This window comes from Limulus polyphemus, unplaced genomic scaffold, assembly GCF_000517525.1.
Source record: "Limulus polyphemus unplaced genomic scaffold, Limulus_polyphemus-2.1.2 Scaffold333, whole genome shotgun sequence".
In the NCBI taxonomy this organism is placed as follows: domain Eukaryota; kingdom Metazoa; phylum Arthropoda; class Merostomata; order Xiphosura; family Limulidae; genus Limulus; species Limulus polyphemus.
The window spans coordinates 621,106-637,538 of record NW_013665943.1 but is presented as its reverse complement, the minus strand read 5'-3'; the positions used below and the strand labels follow the sequence as shown (position 1 = coordinate 637,538).

At 37.7% G+C, this 16,433-nt stretch overlaps 1 protein-coding gene across 3 annotated transcripts in view; it reads left to right on the top strand.

The window, feature by feature from the left end:
• The window catches only part of LOC106457453 (39S ribosomal protein L37, mitochondrial-like), a 67,266-nt gene that overhangs the window by 35,077 nt on the left and 15,756 nt on the right, over positions 1-16,433 (top strand). For all 3 annotated transcript variants that reach the window (XM_022383395.1, XM_022383396.1, XM_022383397.1), the window contains exons 5-6: positions 1,123-1,238; positions 13,836-14,021. In XM_022383395.1, the coding sequence (XP_022239103.1) occupies positions 1,123-1,238; positions 13,836-14,021 (302 nt within the window). The remainder of the gene's footprint in view (positions 1-1,122; positions 1,239-13,835; positions 14,022-16,433) is intronic.

The window sequence follows — 16,433 nt, the reverse complement described above, 5'->3', positions numbered from 1 at the left end:
CCTACCTAACTACTACCTACCTTACTTATTGTGGAGACTTACTTACCTACTAATTACGTTTCGTAAGTAAACTTAACCTAACTATGTCTACTATATGTGTGTGTGTGTTGTGCATATATATATATATATATATATATATATATATAGTGTTTTAATGTTGTTCTATTGTTGGCAGGTTATTATGAATTGTATGGTGAAAATAATTCAAAATATATTCCACTTAAGTGATAATTTAGTTTATTTTTTCTTAACATTTTTATCAGCTTGAACACTATGGAACTTATAGGCCACATTTACAAATGATGCTAACTGCATTACACTTATATAAAAAATATGCTTATTTGTACCACTTCATGGCTGAAACAAATAAAAAATACCTGGACTGAATTACTTTAACAGCTAAAAATGACTACTGTCTTGAAACAACTTTACGGTCTTCACAGTCTTATTGTGATACAGTAGATTATTGAATAAGATTTTTATTGTATTTTGAAACTAGGAATGGTCATTTAAAAAATTTTGTGTGTTATTAAATGTTTTTTATCAACAATTGTTGTACTCAAATAAATATATATATATATGTTTCACTTTTTTTACTTAAATATCAATTTATATACTTGAATATATATATATCATACATTAATCTCTTTTGGACATAATACTATTTGACAATATATGTATCTATTCTGGTATCACATCTATCAAAGCCTAACTATCAATAAGTTTAGTCACAAGTTTTAATTTCCTGCTGACTTTTCATAACTTTTGGAATTTTTGTAGTACTGTTTCACTAGTAGTTGGTGTTTTGAAACATGTTGAAAAATGTTTAGTGGAACTTTCTTTTAATTTCATATTAGGAGTAAAAGTTTCTTTGTATAGTCATTTAGTAACATTGAGAAGCATGTAACTTCATATCAAAGAAATATACATTTAGTTATGGCTAGATTTTTATTTAAAGCTATAATTTCATTTTTCTGTCACCTTTATTTTGTATTTGATGATGTCGATCAAATCTGCTTTAGAAATGTGTAAGGGATTATATTATTTTCTATAAAATAACTAATCTAAATAATAGCAGTTTAACATTGTATAATTAGTGAAAATGTGTTTCTTTTCATATAGAACACATCTGTTATATAACCTCGTGTACTTGTGCCAGCTGTTTTATGCCAAGAAGAATGGGTTGTGGACACGAACAAAGATTACAGATGCTTTCAGCAAAGTCTTTTTAGAGAAAGGTTATTTTTTTAATGCAACTAAAAAAATGCTTCTTATTCAAAAACAACAAAACAAAATGAAAATTAAACTATGTAGAATTCATGGTTTTATCACTCTTGAAAATGTAGATTAATGGTATAGGTGGACTTTTTAACCATCCTGTTAGTAAGATATCAAACAAACATATGTTTCAGATATGGTTTATGTTTATATTTCTTGGTTATTTTAAATAATATGTTTCTGATGTGTGTAAATAAAAACCTAATGATTAAATTTTAGTTAATTACTGTAAGGTATTGTATCATTGTTTATCCATATAACCTGTTGTAGAAACTGGCTGTCTATAATGTAATCTCAATAATAAACAAAGGGTTAAAAATGTTTAAAGGTTTTTAAGTTATTTATATCATAATTTTTAACTTCAAGTGTATTAATCATATATACATCTAGAATTGTTTTGGAGTTTCAGCCTCGGTATTGTAAAATGTTATTAAAAAATTAAATTGACTGAGTATTTCTGTTATACTCAGTGAATAGTTTTCATTTGACTCAAAGAAACAAAACAAAAAAAAATCTGCAATGCTTTTCATATATATTCTGTTTTGTTATTGTTATTTGCCTACCTGTTACTGTATTAGCATAATGTGCTTCCTTACTCAAGTAACAAAAAAAAGTGATTATTTCAGCTTTCATTTTTTATGAATGAGGTCATATTCACAACTAAAATTTGTGCCAAGAAAAACGACTTTCATTCTAACAAAAGAGGCACTACTTATTTTGTGCAGATTTATGTAGTCAGTATCCTTACAGACCTTGTGTTATAAGTTTTCCACAAAAACGTCTGCAGTATTTTGTCATGCCACATCAAAAGTTATCAGGTTGTGATTAATTTTGTCACATACAGGCCCATACACAAAATGTTTGAAAGGGAGTTTCTAATTTGTGAGATCAAAATCCAACACATATTGTGAGAAACATAATCAGTATGCAAAGCATGTTAATGTTATGGGGTCTGGGGGCATGCCCCCCCCAGAATTTTTTAAAAAAAGTAGATGTTATGAGGCATGGTTGTTCACATAAGATTCACAAACATCCAGTGAAAAGTCAACAAATCAACATTCCGATATACTTACCTCTACTCACAAGATTAGCTATTATCGTTCAGTGCTGTCCTCTATATGCAAACTTTTTTCCTAATGCATGCCAGAAGCTTTCTGCTCCCCCCTGTTGGAATTACTATATTCCAACATGTTTCTCATGTAAATCTTCATGCATCATCTCTTAACCAATAGTAGCATGACATGCTCATGTGACTCCCTCTATGCTCCTCTACCAAACGTTCACTTCTCGTTTGGAATGTTTGAGTTCAGACATATTCTTTTGTGTGCCTAGTGCTTCTAGTGTGACAAACAAAAACTTTTTTTTTTTCACACGAGTGGTTGCTTTTAACTTGATTTATTTTATACCAGTTCCTTCTTGTTGCTTTATTTCTGCACTCGACTTTTGTGAACCTTTTCTTGTGCTATGAATTCCAAAGTTCACGTTACCACTTCGGAGGTCACACCAATGACCAGTGGTTTTTCTCGGGTGACCGGACGGTGGATCTTTTTGCTTTTATACGTTGGGAGATTGAGCACTACATGGGTCAACCTTTGCCCCTGATGCAACCCAGGCTTCTCTTGAGATGGTTAATTGTTCAGAATTACCAGGACTTTTATTGTCTTTTCCCACCTCTCGAGTTTGCTGTTCCTTCCCAATTACAGCCTAAAGAATTATCTAGGCCAATTCGGTCTTTACGGATTTTGTGTCTCAGGTTTGTGAGGTTTTGTTACTTTCCCCTATCTCTTATTCCCATTGTCCTTCCTTGTTACATGAAGAAGCTTTCCAACTATTTTTGGTTTATCCTCCCTCCCCTGATATTCAGGTACATGCAGATAAATTTCTCTCACAATCAAATGAGGGTATTACCATGCTGTGCCCCCTGAGGACTTCTAATCAGTTCACCCTTTCTTACCATCCTGCTGACTATCCATTTTTAGATCAGTAGTTGTTAGGTTCATTGGGGGGCAGCTCCCAAATCTAATGTTAGTCTTACCCATTCCCAATATTCTCGCCTGTGTCTTACCCTAGTCACCCTCTTACGTATCTTTCTTCCATACATCTCTTATCAGAGGTTTTTCACAGAAATCCTGTGAGGTTTTGTGCAGATACCCTTACATTTCTCTCCTCCACTTTAGCCCACATTTCACCTTTGGCTCTGGCGTTACCTACTTGATTCTTTGTTGTTGGGACCTTATAGGTTGGAATGCAGTTTTGGCTCAGGCCAATTTACCCTCAACCTATCTTAGGGATTTATGTCTTTCACCTTTTCTGAGACATTATGTCTTTGATACTGTCCCATAAACTATCGAGCCTCAGATGACATCAGAGCACCAGCAGTTAACCCTTATGGCTTTTGTTGCCCCTTTGTCTCAGTTAGAGCTTCATATGCCACCTATTCCCATTTCCCATCCTTCCAACCCTTACCCATCTTTCTCATCGGGGTACTTCTCATCAATTTTTTCAATGACACAACCCACATTGCTACCAGTGCTGGTGGCTACCCTGTAGGTTTGGGTCTGGTGGTAGCTCGGCTATTAGAGTTTCTTTCTCGATGGTGTCCCTTCATCAACGATCAATTGGTGATATGGGCTCTGCCAGAAGGATTCGTTATCCAATTTTTTCTCAACTTCCCAGTTGTTCTTCCCCCATTTCCTTCCCTCCTCCTCAAAATCCTGGGACCTATCAGCATCTTTTTGTTGTCCTTAAGAAAACTAGGGATTGGTGGTCATTCATTGATTTATCTTGCCTCATCTCAACCACTTCGTCTTACTCCCCAAGTTCACCATGGAGTCTTTTTTCACTCTGAGATGGGTGTTTTCCCCAGGGTGGTGGATGGCAAAGATGAATGTCTCCAATGCTTACCTCCACATTGTGATAGCACATCAATCTGGACTTTACCTTTTGTTTGTCCGTCTCGGGGTGGTTTACCAGTTTCAGGCAATCCCATTTGGACTTGTCTTATCTCCTATATGTCACATATTTCGAGCTTTTGCACATTCACTCCATGCTCTCGGGATGTGATTTCATTATTATAGGGACAACTGGCTCCTTCTGGCTCTATCCGAACAGGAATCAGCCACTTATACTCACCAACTCCTTTCTGTGGCAGCTCGGGTGGGCTGTTTGATCAAATTTGAGAAGCCCTTCCTTTCACTAACTCAATATCTAGTCCATTTAGGAGTCTTTTTCGACACAAATATCAGTTGCTGTCTGCCTTCTCCTTCATGTCTTCATTCAGTGGAACTTTTGTTTCACCGTGTCCTCTCAGCTCAGTCACTTACTGCTCGTGAGGTTCTATTGCTTTTGGGAATGTGGTCCTCCACGACTGCACTGGTCCCTCTCAGTCATGCCCATATAAGATCCCTTCAGTGGGCACTTCACGAATGATGGAACCTTGCTCGGGATCCTCTTTCCAACCCCATTTCCCTTCTTTCCCTGCGAGATGATCTTCATTGGTGGCCGGACAAAGCACATACATTGGTAGATGTGCTGCTTCCTCCCCCACGTCAAGATCTACATCTTTTACAGACACATCCCTTCAGGGATGGCAGTCATGGGTCAATTACCAGGAAGCTTCAGGCTGTTAATGTGTGGATGAAACCATCTTGTATATCAATGTTTTCAAACTTCTAGCAGTATGTCGGGTGTTACATCACTTCCTTTTTTCGCCCATCATTGTGTGGTGATGGTTCATTCAGACAATTCTACAGTGGTGGCCCATATCAACCACCAAGGGGGCACCCAGTCTATAGATCTATGTTTTCGAATGTTGGATCTATTATACAAAGCCCATGCACATCACATTCACCTTATCGCAGGTCATGTGCTGGATGTTTTTAATCTAGTCACAGATTGTCTTTCGTGCCCTGACCAAATATGTCTTCACACATGGCTTTTTTCCAGTCCTTGGTGAGACAATTCAATTTCACACATCGAGTCACTTGTTAGCTCATTCCATATGACCATCTTCCACGGAAGTATATCAACGCAAGTGGAAAGAGTTTTGCTGTTGGTCTGCTGACAGGGGATTTCCTGCTGACAAGCCTTCTGGGGCTTGTATGGCAGAATTTCTCACCTGACTCTTCGACTGTGGGTCTTCACTTTCCTAGCTTTTCAGATATCGGGCAGCCCTATCCCATACCTTCTGTTTTTTCCAATACTGTAAGGGTTTTATTTCCCCTATTTTTACCATGCTCTACAGTTCCTTCAGGATAAGTTGATCTCCCAGACATCCAACCCTTCTGGATTGGGACATTAATATGGTCCTCCATGCCCTTACTTTACCTCTGTTTGAACCACTATCCTTGTGTTCCATGTTTCATATGTCCTTTAAAATATATTTTCTCTTCCTCTTAGCCTGTAGATGTCGAAGGTCAGATTTGTATGCCATTGACGTTTCATGTACCCTTTACCACCCTACCCATCTTCTCCTTTATCCCGATTTTTCCTTTCTCTCTAAGACCTCGGCAGCTTGGGAGAGTTGTTCATCTTTTTCTCCTGTTTCCCTTCCTTTTATATCCCATCTTTACCCTCAATCAGACCCGGATAGGCTTCTGTGTCCAGTCAGGGCTCTTTGTTGTCATGTGACGTTTTATCCTATGGCAAACCACCTCCCTTCTTCCATTACTTATTTGGTTCACCTTTTGATTTGTTCAACCTACCTTCTTCCTCCTGTACCTTGTTCCAGGTTTCCTCCCATCAGGTCCGACATCTCACTTTTTTCCCTCGCTTCTCATCTTCATCATCCAATGGAGGAGATTATACAATCCAGCACGTGGTCCACTCCCAGTATGTTCATCTCCCACTATCTTCATCATATCACACTTTCCTCTTTGTTGGGGTTTTGTCTACCACCTGTGGCTGTTCTCCAGACTTTGGTGTGATTTTAACTGGTAAGTTTTATTCATAATTTCTTTCTTTCACGGGCCTTTATCTCCTTTTATCACATGGATCCTGCTCTGTGGCGAGTGGTGACTGACCAGGTATTATTTAACTGTAAATCTGAACTGTACAGCCATGTTGACTCATGCTTTATTTTCCATGGCTTTGCACACACATTATCAAGATGGGGTGTTCCACAAGATCTTAAGCAGAAGGGGATGGCTGCCCATCCCTGCCATGCCTCGAGTGAACAACTCGGTATGGTCTGCTTTTCAAAATAAGGTTTTGTTGTCACACATTGCACTGTGTCTGGTAATGACATTCCTTTAGATTGTCCACCACATTGTTACTCTCCTTTCCTCGAGTGGAGTATGGGAATCCTTACCACTTTCCTTTTCCAAGCCGCTGGGGTGGTTGACCATGGAGGCACCCTCCTAAATGAGCTCCACAAAGAAAGGGCTAGAAACATTCAATCAGTAGTAGGGTAGTGGTGTTCTGCAGGTGTAGATAAGAGGTGGCCTCCAGAGGAGTTGAGCCATCACCTTGCTGGTTGATGTGGCCTCTTGATACACTTTACAAAACCACTGTAGTTGTGCCATCGCCTTATTGCATGACGTGGACTCCAAAGGAGTTGAGTCGTCACCATACTGAGTGATGTGGCGTCCTGATACCATTTACACGACCACTGGAGTTGAGCCATCGTTTTACTGGATGATATGGCCTCCTGACATCATTTACACAAACATTGGAATTGAGCTGTCACCTTATGGGATGATGTGGTTTCCTGATACAATTTATTCACACACGGGAGTTGAGCCATCTCCTTCCTGGATGACATGGCCTCCTGATACCATTTACATAAACATTGGTCCTGAGCTGTCAAAATTGCAGTTCATCCCTTCCATTGGGAGAACTCATCCTACCCTCATGTGGATGTCAGTACCCTATGAAGAAGTTTTGGATTAGAGTGACCCAATCATCATAAGTCCTCACATGAATTTGGATTGTCTATCTTCCTCCCCCAATTACTCCACTTGTGTCTTAGGTCACAGCAGTGGTATGTGGGATTGTTACGGTTCTATCCTTGACTATCCCTTGTTCTCTTCTTATGAGGATGTTATTGTCTTTGGATGGTGCCGACTTGTTTCACAGTTGATTCCATGCAATAGACATCCTTTCAATACCAGATGCCAGTTCCTGGATCAATAGATCAGAGATGATCTCTGTGTCATCCCCTGAAATCAGAATGGGGGTCTTAATCCCCCATTCTTGGGTTTGAGGTGAAGATAGTATGATCCTCATCTTACCTTCTTGTGGATGTCGGTACCCTGCAAGGAGATTTTTGGATGTAATTGACTTACTGAGTACGGTCTGCCACACCCTAGCCACTCTACAACTTTCCATTTCTGTCCTTATTTCTTACACATTGGCGATGAGTAAACCTGGCTCAGAAGTGGTGCGGTTCCCCTCTTCTGATATTCGGATCTAACTCTCGGATGTTTTCTGAGGGTACGTCTTTCATTCCCTCACACTGGTCCCTCCTCCTTCCCAATGTGGGATTCTAGCTAATCTTGTAAGCGGAGGGAATTATCGTATCAGAAGTTATAATTTTCATATATTGAAAATGTATTTACAATAATTACTTACCTCCTCTCACCCTTCCTCCCCACTTCTCAGTTGCTCACATCTGCCAAACTTCGAAGAGAGAGTCACATGCGTCATGTGAGCATATCATGCTACTATTGATTAAGAGATGATGCATGATGATTTACATGAGAGACGTGTTGGAATATAGTAATTCGAATAGGGGGAGTGGAAGGCTTGTGGCATGCGTAAAGAAAAAGTTTGCATAAAGAAGGCAGCACTGAACGAGAATAGCTAATATTATGGGAACAGGTAAGTACCTATTGGAAATACATTTTCAGTATAGGAAAATTATAACTTTTGTTGTAACACTGTCAGAATTTAAGATATAATTCTTTTGCCAATTGTCAAAATAAATGGCTTTTACTTATACTTCTCAATAGTATAAATATATATATATTTATACTGTGTTGTTGTTGGGCTTAGGATTCTTCCACAGTAGGTGTCTGTGACTTGGGTGTAATAAATTCAATGATAAATCAACAGCATGCACTTCACTTGTTTTCAAAATAATATGTATATTCGGAACAAGTTAAACGTATGTGCAACAAATGTGTCAGACTATAGAGATTATGGGCATATAAACACTACATATATAGTTCTCTTCTTCTTGTCACAAGTCCTTTTAGTCCTATTCAATTGCTTTAAATTTCAGTTGACAAGCTGAACTATCTTCTCTATTACTATTGCACTAGTATTCTGTGTGTGATTCACTTATTATCGTGGCATGAGTTACCATAATCGTTTGGTCTTTTTTCTTCTAAATATCTTCTGTTCCTGTTGTCAAAGTGCATTTAGGCTGATTCAGTTACTTTAGAATCACACTTTGAAGGAATATGTTATTCTTATTATCTCTTTTTCTACTGTTAGTCTTACTCTAAGATATTAAAAGTTAGGCCTATGTTAATCGTTAGGCATGTCACTTCTACGGTAGTTAACTTCACGCCAAACGTCTGTTGTTTCCGCTTGTCACACACTTATTTTTATCACTTAATCGTCCAATATATTCTCAACGTCATTGTATTGCATGCGATGTTCAATAATCTCAACATCAGTGTATTTATAAACACAACTTCCTACAATCGTCTGCTTTTAACTCTTATTATAACAAAAACTAAATAATACAATATTCACTCACAAAATAAATTAATCAATAATATTTGAACTAAACAGTCTTTTATATCATGACATAAACTGCTCTTCAAGATAAATATTTACAATATTTTTTTTTACTGTTTTTAGTTCATATACAACGTCTGCTTCAACACTTGCAGTCCCTTTGATAGCTTCTATGTGGAACCTGTAGTTCTGAAGGTACAACACCTACCTCATGATCTTCACACTGTTGATCTTATACCTCTGAATGCATGCAAGTGATGGATGGTCTGTCTGAATGAGGAACTCCTCCTTCCTGTATAGATAGTTCTGGAACTTCCGATTTGCAAATACGATGGGCAGACACTCTGGTTAAATCATGGAGTATTTCTTCTCACTATTTAACAGCTTTTTACTTATATATGTTACTTGAAAAAGTCCATCTTCATGTTCTTGTAAGAGTACTGCCCCAATTCCAATGTCTGAAGCATCAGCCTGAACATTGAATGGTTTGTTGAAATCCACATTCTAAGAGTTGGTGAGCTTCCCAACATGTTCTTTGATTTCTGGAATGCCACCTGGTGTGGTTGTTCCCACTTTACGTTGTTTGGCAAGCCTTTCTTGGTCAGGTCAGTCAATGGTGCAGTAATTTCAACATAATTTGGGATGAATTTCTTGTAGTATCCCACTAACCCCAGGAAGGATCTGACTTGCTGCTTGGTCATCAGAGCTGGTGTATCTTGTATGCAGATTATCTTTTCCTTTTCTGTCGGTCCCCCCACTTTATGTCCAATAAACTCCAGCACAGAATATCTGATGTAGCACTTGGATGGTTTGATTGTGAGGCCTGCTGCCCCCACTTGCTGGACAGCTGTCTAAGTCTCTGGTCTTCCCATCTTGCAGTGTGTGTCAGAATGTCATCCACACAGTACTTGATGTTGGTAGTGTTGCGCAGCATTCTCTTCATCATGTGGTTGAATGTTGCTGCTGAGTTGACTAATACAAATGGCACCTTCTTAAACTGGTAACATCCATCTGGTGTCACAAATGCTGTCTTCTCTTTAGATCCTGTATCCATCGGGATTTGTTAATAACCTTTACTGAGGTCGGTCTCTGAAAAGAACCTGGCCCCATCTAGTTTTGCCATGATGGCCTCTGGGTTGCCCATAGGTTTGGAATCGAACATTGTCACGAGGTTCAGCTTCTGGAAGACTATGCAGAAATGGTTTGATCCATCCCTCTTCTTCACAATTACAACTGGTGAACAGTAGGTTGAATTTGAAGGCTCGATGATTCCAGCTTCTAACATTGTCTCAACTTCCTGCTTTATTAGGTCTCTCATTGCATCTGATAGAGCTTCACTTTGACTGGATCCCTGGTTCTGATCTCAATCTTTTGTTGAACAAGGTCTGTCTTTCCTGGTTTATCCATGCAGATATGTGCATACTGGCACAGTAGGTCTTGTAACACTTTTTTCTGTTTGCCAGTCAGTTCTTCACTGATGTTGTCATCTTTGTATGTCTCATCTCCACCTAGCGGTCTTAGGTCTAGTAGGTCCTCATCTTTTCAGACAAAGCCATTGTCATCTGGTTCTTCATCTATGTTAGCTGCACCCATTAGGTTTTTTTCTCTCCCAGAATACTTCTTCAACAAATTGGCATGGTAGATCTTGGTCTTCCCATTCATGTTCGCCTTGTAGTCCATTCTGTTGAATACTTCTTGTACTTCAAAAGGTTCTTTCCATTGCAGTTTGAGTTTGTTGTGGACTGTGGGCAGCAGAACTAAGATCTTTTGTCCAACCTTGAAACATTGATCTTTGGCCTTCTTGTCATAGAAATTCTTCTGACTGCCTTGAGCTGCATGCAAACTCTGTCGAGCGAGTTGACAGGTCTCCTCCAGTTGGTTTCTGAGGTCTAACACACTGGTATGTGTTCCTTACTTCTGACTCTTCTTCTCCTGTCCATAGCTCTTTCAATATTTGCATCGTAACTCATATTTCTTCCATACAGTAACTTGAAGGGTAAAAATCCTGTACTTGCTTGTGGGACTTCTCGATAAGCAAATAATACTGCCTGCAAGTACCTGTCCCAGTAATGTGGTCTCTCTTGGCACACCTTCTTTAGCATGCTCTAAAACTCCATTGACTTTCTCACAAAGTCCATTACATATAGGATTGTATGGGGTGGTAAAGAGTTCCCGATTACTGATGAGTCTGCACCTTTCCTGCATCAGTTCTGAAGTAAACTTGGTCCCTCAAAATATCTCTAGGAGAGATTCTACTACTCTCTCTGTTTCTATCTTTGCAAGTGCTATTGCATCTGGATAACATGTCGCTTAGTTGACTACTGTCAGCACATAAGGGTTGCCCTTGTCAGACATAGGTGCTAGTGGTCCGATCAAGTCCACAGCTACTCTGCTGTTCTATGAGAGGCATCTCCCCCAGTGGCACTTTTGCTACTTTCCCTGTAAGTATTGTCCTTTGGCAGATGTCACATGACCTGCAGACTCTACTCACATCTCCGATGTCTCTCAGCCAATGGAAGTTACTAGTGAGTCTGCTGTTTTCTTTGTTCCTAGATGTCCTCCCACAATTGATTCATGAGCCAACTTCATCACTTGAGTCCAGTATTCTGTTGGTACTATGATCTGTATAACTGCCTTGATAGATTTGGTATAGAACTCCCTTCTGGCCCTCTATTCTATAATTATCTTTCCCCTTTGTTTTATGCTCGACTTTCTCCCGGGCATTGTTCCAAAGTTTTTGCAAAGAAGGGTCTTTCTTCTGTGCTTCCTTCAGTTCCTGCAAACCTAAATTTGTGATGTCACCTTTTGACACTTGTAAGGGGCTTGATGTCTTGTTTGCTCTTCTTTTCTTGAGCTCTGGTAGTGACAGCAGATGCTTCATCAATCTTCTTTCTGTCTAGTTCCTCCAAATTTCTACTACCTGGTATATTTCCTATCACCAAATCATGTATTGGTTCCTTGATACACATGGCCTCAAGGTCTCCTACATAATATGGAGTATCCACCTTTATTTTGCTATAGGGAACTATAGGTGAACCTTGCCTGTCATCTGATCATTGGATACTAGACTGGTTCTAACTGCTGCACTACTGCACCCAGTATCTCATAAAACCTTCACTATCTTGTCTCCAACATAGCCTTCACATATTACCATATTATAATTTGTTGGCACCTCTTGATATTTGTCACATGCTCCCATCACTATTGGCACTGTTGATCCGTTTGCTAACTTGAGCCGACCATTAGTCGTGCACTGATTGATTATGCTTTCTTGTATTGAATTTGACAAGTAGTTTTGATTCTCTTTCTTCTGGCAGCATCATCCATAATGCCAGTCACTCTATTCCTGTTTCTTACCAGCACTGTCTTTGTAAATAGCTCTAGCTGCTTTTTGTTGAGGTTTCTGCTGTTGTTTGCTGGTAATGGACTTGCACTCCCATGCAATGTCACATTTTATAACAAATATAGCATCTCTTCTCCCTTCTGTCTATTAACCTCTTGTCACCTTTGGTAAACTCCTGCTTCTGGTCAGCTATCACTGGTTTCAAATTTAACTGGATATTCTTGGACTTGCCAGTTATACTACCTCCATGGACTTCCACATGCTGTTCTGCCAGCTTGATCATCTTGTGTACATTTTTTGGTACTCTCTCCTTTAGGAACAGTGACATGTCAGTTGAATAAGTGGTCATGAACTTACTACTAATAGGTCTGCCAGTCCCTCAAAACTATTTTCAACATGGCCATGTCAGTCCATCTGGTGAAATATTGCTGAAGACGTGCCACAAACTGAAATACAGTTTCTCCAGTGTCAGGTTTGACTCTTCTGAACTTTTGACAAACACCTTTTTCAGTAAGTTCATATTGTTTCAGTAAAGCCACTTTTAATTTGTCATAAACCATGGCATCTTCTGACGTTATGCCTACATATATTTGTAGGTCCTTTTCCTGTGAGAAGTGAGCTGAGACAGACTGCCCAGTCGCTTTTGTCCCAGTTCTGATTTTGGGTGAATCTTTCATATCTCTCCAGGAAAGCATCCATATCATCTTTATGTTCATCAAATTTGGGCAGCTTAGTTCGGCAAGCCCTGACTTCATTGTCATTCTTGAATCCTTCTTCGTTCGGTTGGATGAGTTTTCCTATCTCAATTGGTACTCTTATTCGCCATTATTTCCAGTTTCTCCTCTCTCTCTCCTTTTCTTCTTTCAGTTTCAGTGTTGTTAACAGTGTCATAATCATTATATACTAAAGCTGGAACACTGTCTTTCCTTGGTTTGTGTACACCTCAGAATTATTCAACTTATGCATGATTTTTATGGGAAAATGTGTTGAAAAATAACCACAAAACCCTTTGATTTTTGAGTTACACCTAGAGTCCATAATTCTTGTCTGTTTATTATATACCCAAATTACCCTAAACTGGCTTCTTACTATTGAACTCGTTAAAGGACTTATGGATATTTGGCTTACCAAGTTATGTAAGCTTGAAAATTCCTGTGTGTGGAGATTAAATATAAAAATATGGACATTTTTTTGTTTTGTTTAAAATCTGTCTTATGATTTTTAGTCATATGTTGAAATACGACTGACTCAGTCTATAACAGTTTATCCATTTCAATGTAGATATAATTTTTCCACTGGAGTTTTTATAGGAAATTATTTTTATTCAGTTGGTTGATAAAATAGTATTTTAATAATTTAACAAGTAGACATTTGTTAAACTTACTGATGTCTGTATCATGTTTAAAAGATGTATAAATATTGTTTGTGTAGTTGTAGTAATATGTATTTTGATGAGCAAAAGTTAGATCTTTTTAACCATAATTTACATAAAGTAAACTTAAAAAAAATATTTTGTTTTTATCAACAGAAGGTAAAGTGTTGTTATTTCGAATGCCAAGTGATGTGCTGACTTCAACATCTAGACCACTGTCTCCTTTTGCTACAAAAGAACAGGTAGAAAGCACCAAAGACCAGGCTGTTCCTGATATCTTCCCACTGCATTTTTCACTTGATCTCCAAGAACATCATATTTATACATCTGAAGAGATATACCGTAAGGCTGTTGTTACTTATGTATATATTTTAAATTCCAAAATTAACCTACAAGAAACAGTTTGTAGTTATTTATATAAGAGCCTAGTATGTGATATAGTACTTGCAGTTTTAAGATTATACCTCCTCTTATGTGCTTGTATGGCCATCTAAAAATTACAGTTGTGTGCAATATTCTGCTCAAAGTGAAATTATTATTATACAGAGGGTTTATTTGAGTACATTATGTTCAAACAGTTTTGAATATGCAAAGTGGCAAGTCATTTGACAAGTACAGCTGATATAAAATCATGGTGGATCAAAATGTATCATAACTACATTTCAGAAACACTGCTTACCTCTCTGCACCACTAAGAGCTACTACCTCCTCCTCCTATTTAACTGCCATGGAATACGCTGCACATGCCACAAGTCTTGAACTAACTCCCACTCCTACACATGCCTACATGTATTATGCCAGCCTATGACATAATTATCATAATGCTGTAGCCCTCCACCAATAGGAGTGTGACATGTATGGTAATCCCTGTGAACACCAGTAAATGATCACAGGCTCATTCTTTCCTTGTTACTGCCTGTGTTTTGGCATGTTTTTTCCTTTACTAATTGCTGTAATTGACTGCCTTTCTTTACTTAGAGCTAAATTGCATTTCTCCTTCTTGCATTTTTGTTCTCTCCACTTGATTACAACTTTTTCTCTATCCAACACATTTCTACTTTAGGCTACTTTCAGTGATGTGTCCAAGTCCAGATATTCCGATTTGGGCATTTTCTCAGCTGACTCAAAGGCTACTGGAGGCACTATATCTATTCTTGAACCTGACATTCACTTATTATCTCTGTATCTCACTTACTAAAGCACATTTCTGCATGTGACAAGTCTTGGATTTCACTCTGTAGCAAGATACCTTTGACACCTTAGATAACTTAGTAAGTTGTGATGAATCATGGTGTGCCAGCAAGTTAACTCTTTCAGCATGGGCTTGGTCCTTGTGACCGACCTTGTAACCATTTTGTGCTTGTTATAGTTTTCATGCCATAACTTTTAAATTAGTAAGCGAATGTTAATGAAATTTGTCAGATTATCAGTAAACATTACAATGCTTTCATATGCAAAATATCAAATATTTTTTATTGAGTCTTCTTTTTGCATGTTGCATATCTATCATGCAAAGTAATATTCATTTTAAGATTGAAAATACTTTTATGCATCAGAAAATTTTGAAATTTCACATGCAAAATATTTATAATGTCCAGATAGTTATCAAATGTTTCCTAAGAAAAAACTTTATATTTTATCTGTTATTTTCAGTTATTAATCTCTGTATGAGTTCAGTAGATTTGACTGATCTCGCAACCACCATAAAAATTAGAAAATAAATATAAATTCTGCCTCTTTCATTCTAGAATGAACAAATTATAACACGGAAACATAAATGTTTAGACTAAGTAGCTTAAATCTCATAACATTATACATTTATATATATTTATTATTTTTATTATACTGACTTTTCAGCTGTGCCTGGTTAGCAATACAGAAGTTACAACAACGTGGCTTACGTGCACTCATGTTACTGTATCAAATAACATAAGACTGACCTTTGGTCTGTGCAAAGTAACTTGTCTTGGCTGTGTTTTAGTAGACTAGTATTTTTGTAAAATACAGTCAAATTTCAATTATTATACATTATATATGTATATAGATTTTTGATATTTTGAAATAAGTTCTTACACTTATTTTTCTTAAAACATAGAACAGTAACTAAAGAAGTAAAGCAAACAATTATCTTTTCTAGTTACGACCTTTTTACTTGGTTGCTGCTTGACGTAGGCTGCTAAGCCTTTAAAAAAATTGTATCTGTAGGATATAAAACAAAATATTTTGTTTTAGGTTTTATATACATAAATTATGATGTTAATACCATAGAATTCCACTATAATTTATCTAGTTTAGTAATTAAGATGTATTTTAGTCTAGAAAAATATGAAATTTCGAGCAGACTAAAGACACAACCTACCTCGCTGAAATATTGGTTCAAGAGAGAGAAATGGCGCCAAGTCTGTTAAAATGGTTGAGAAAGCTACTAGGGGGACATTCTGAGCTTCTGATTGGTTATTCATGTCATGTATAGAAGTAAGTGTATATAAGGGAGCATTTCCAAAAATGGAAAGAGATGAGCGGGGTGCCACTGTGTTTCGTTTAGTACATGACCAATATCTTAGCAAATTGAAAAGATAAGAGGCTCTTATTTTATATTCTAGCTTGTCAGTATCGATAATTTGAGTTTATAAATCGTTCGAAACTATAGACTTTGTATTTTGACTTCATAAACATCTAATTTGAACCAGTGCTGCATTCAACATACCACATGACACACAAGAATACAAAAATCGATGTTTATCTGTGTTTTTT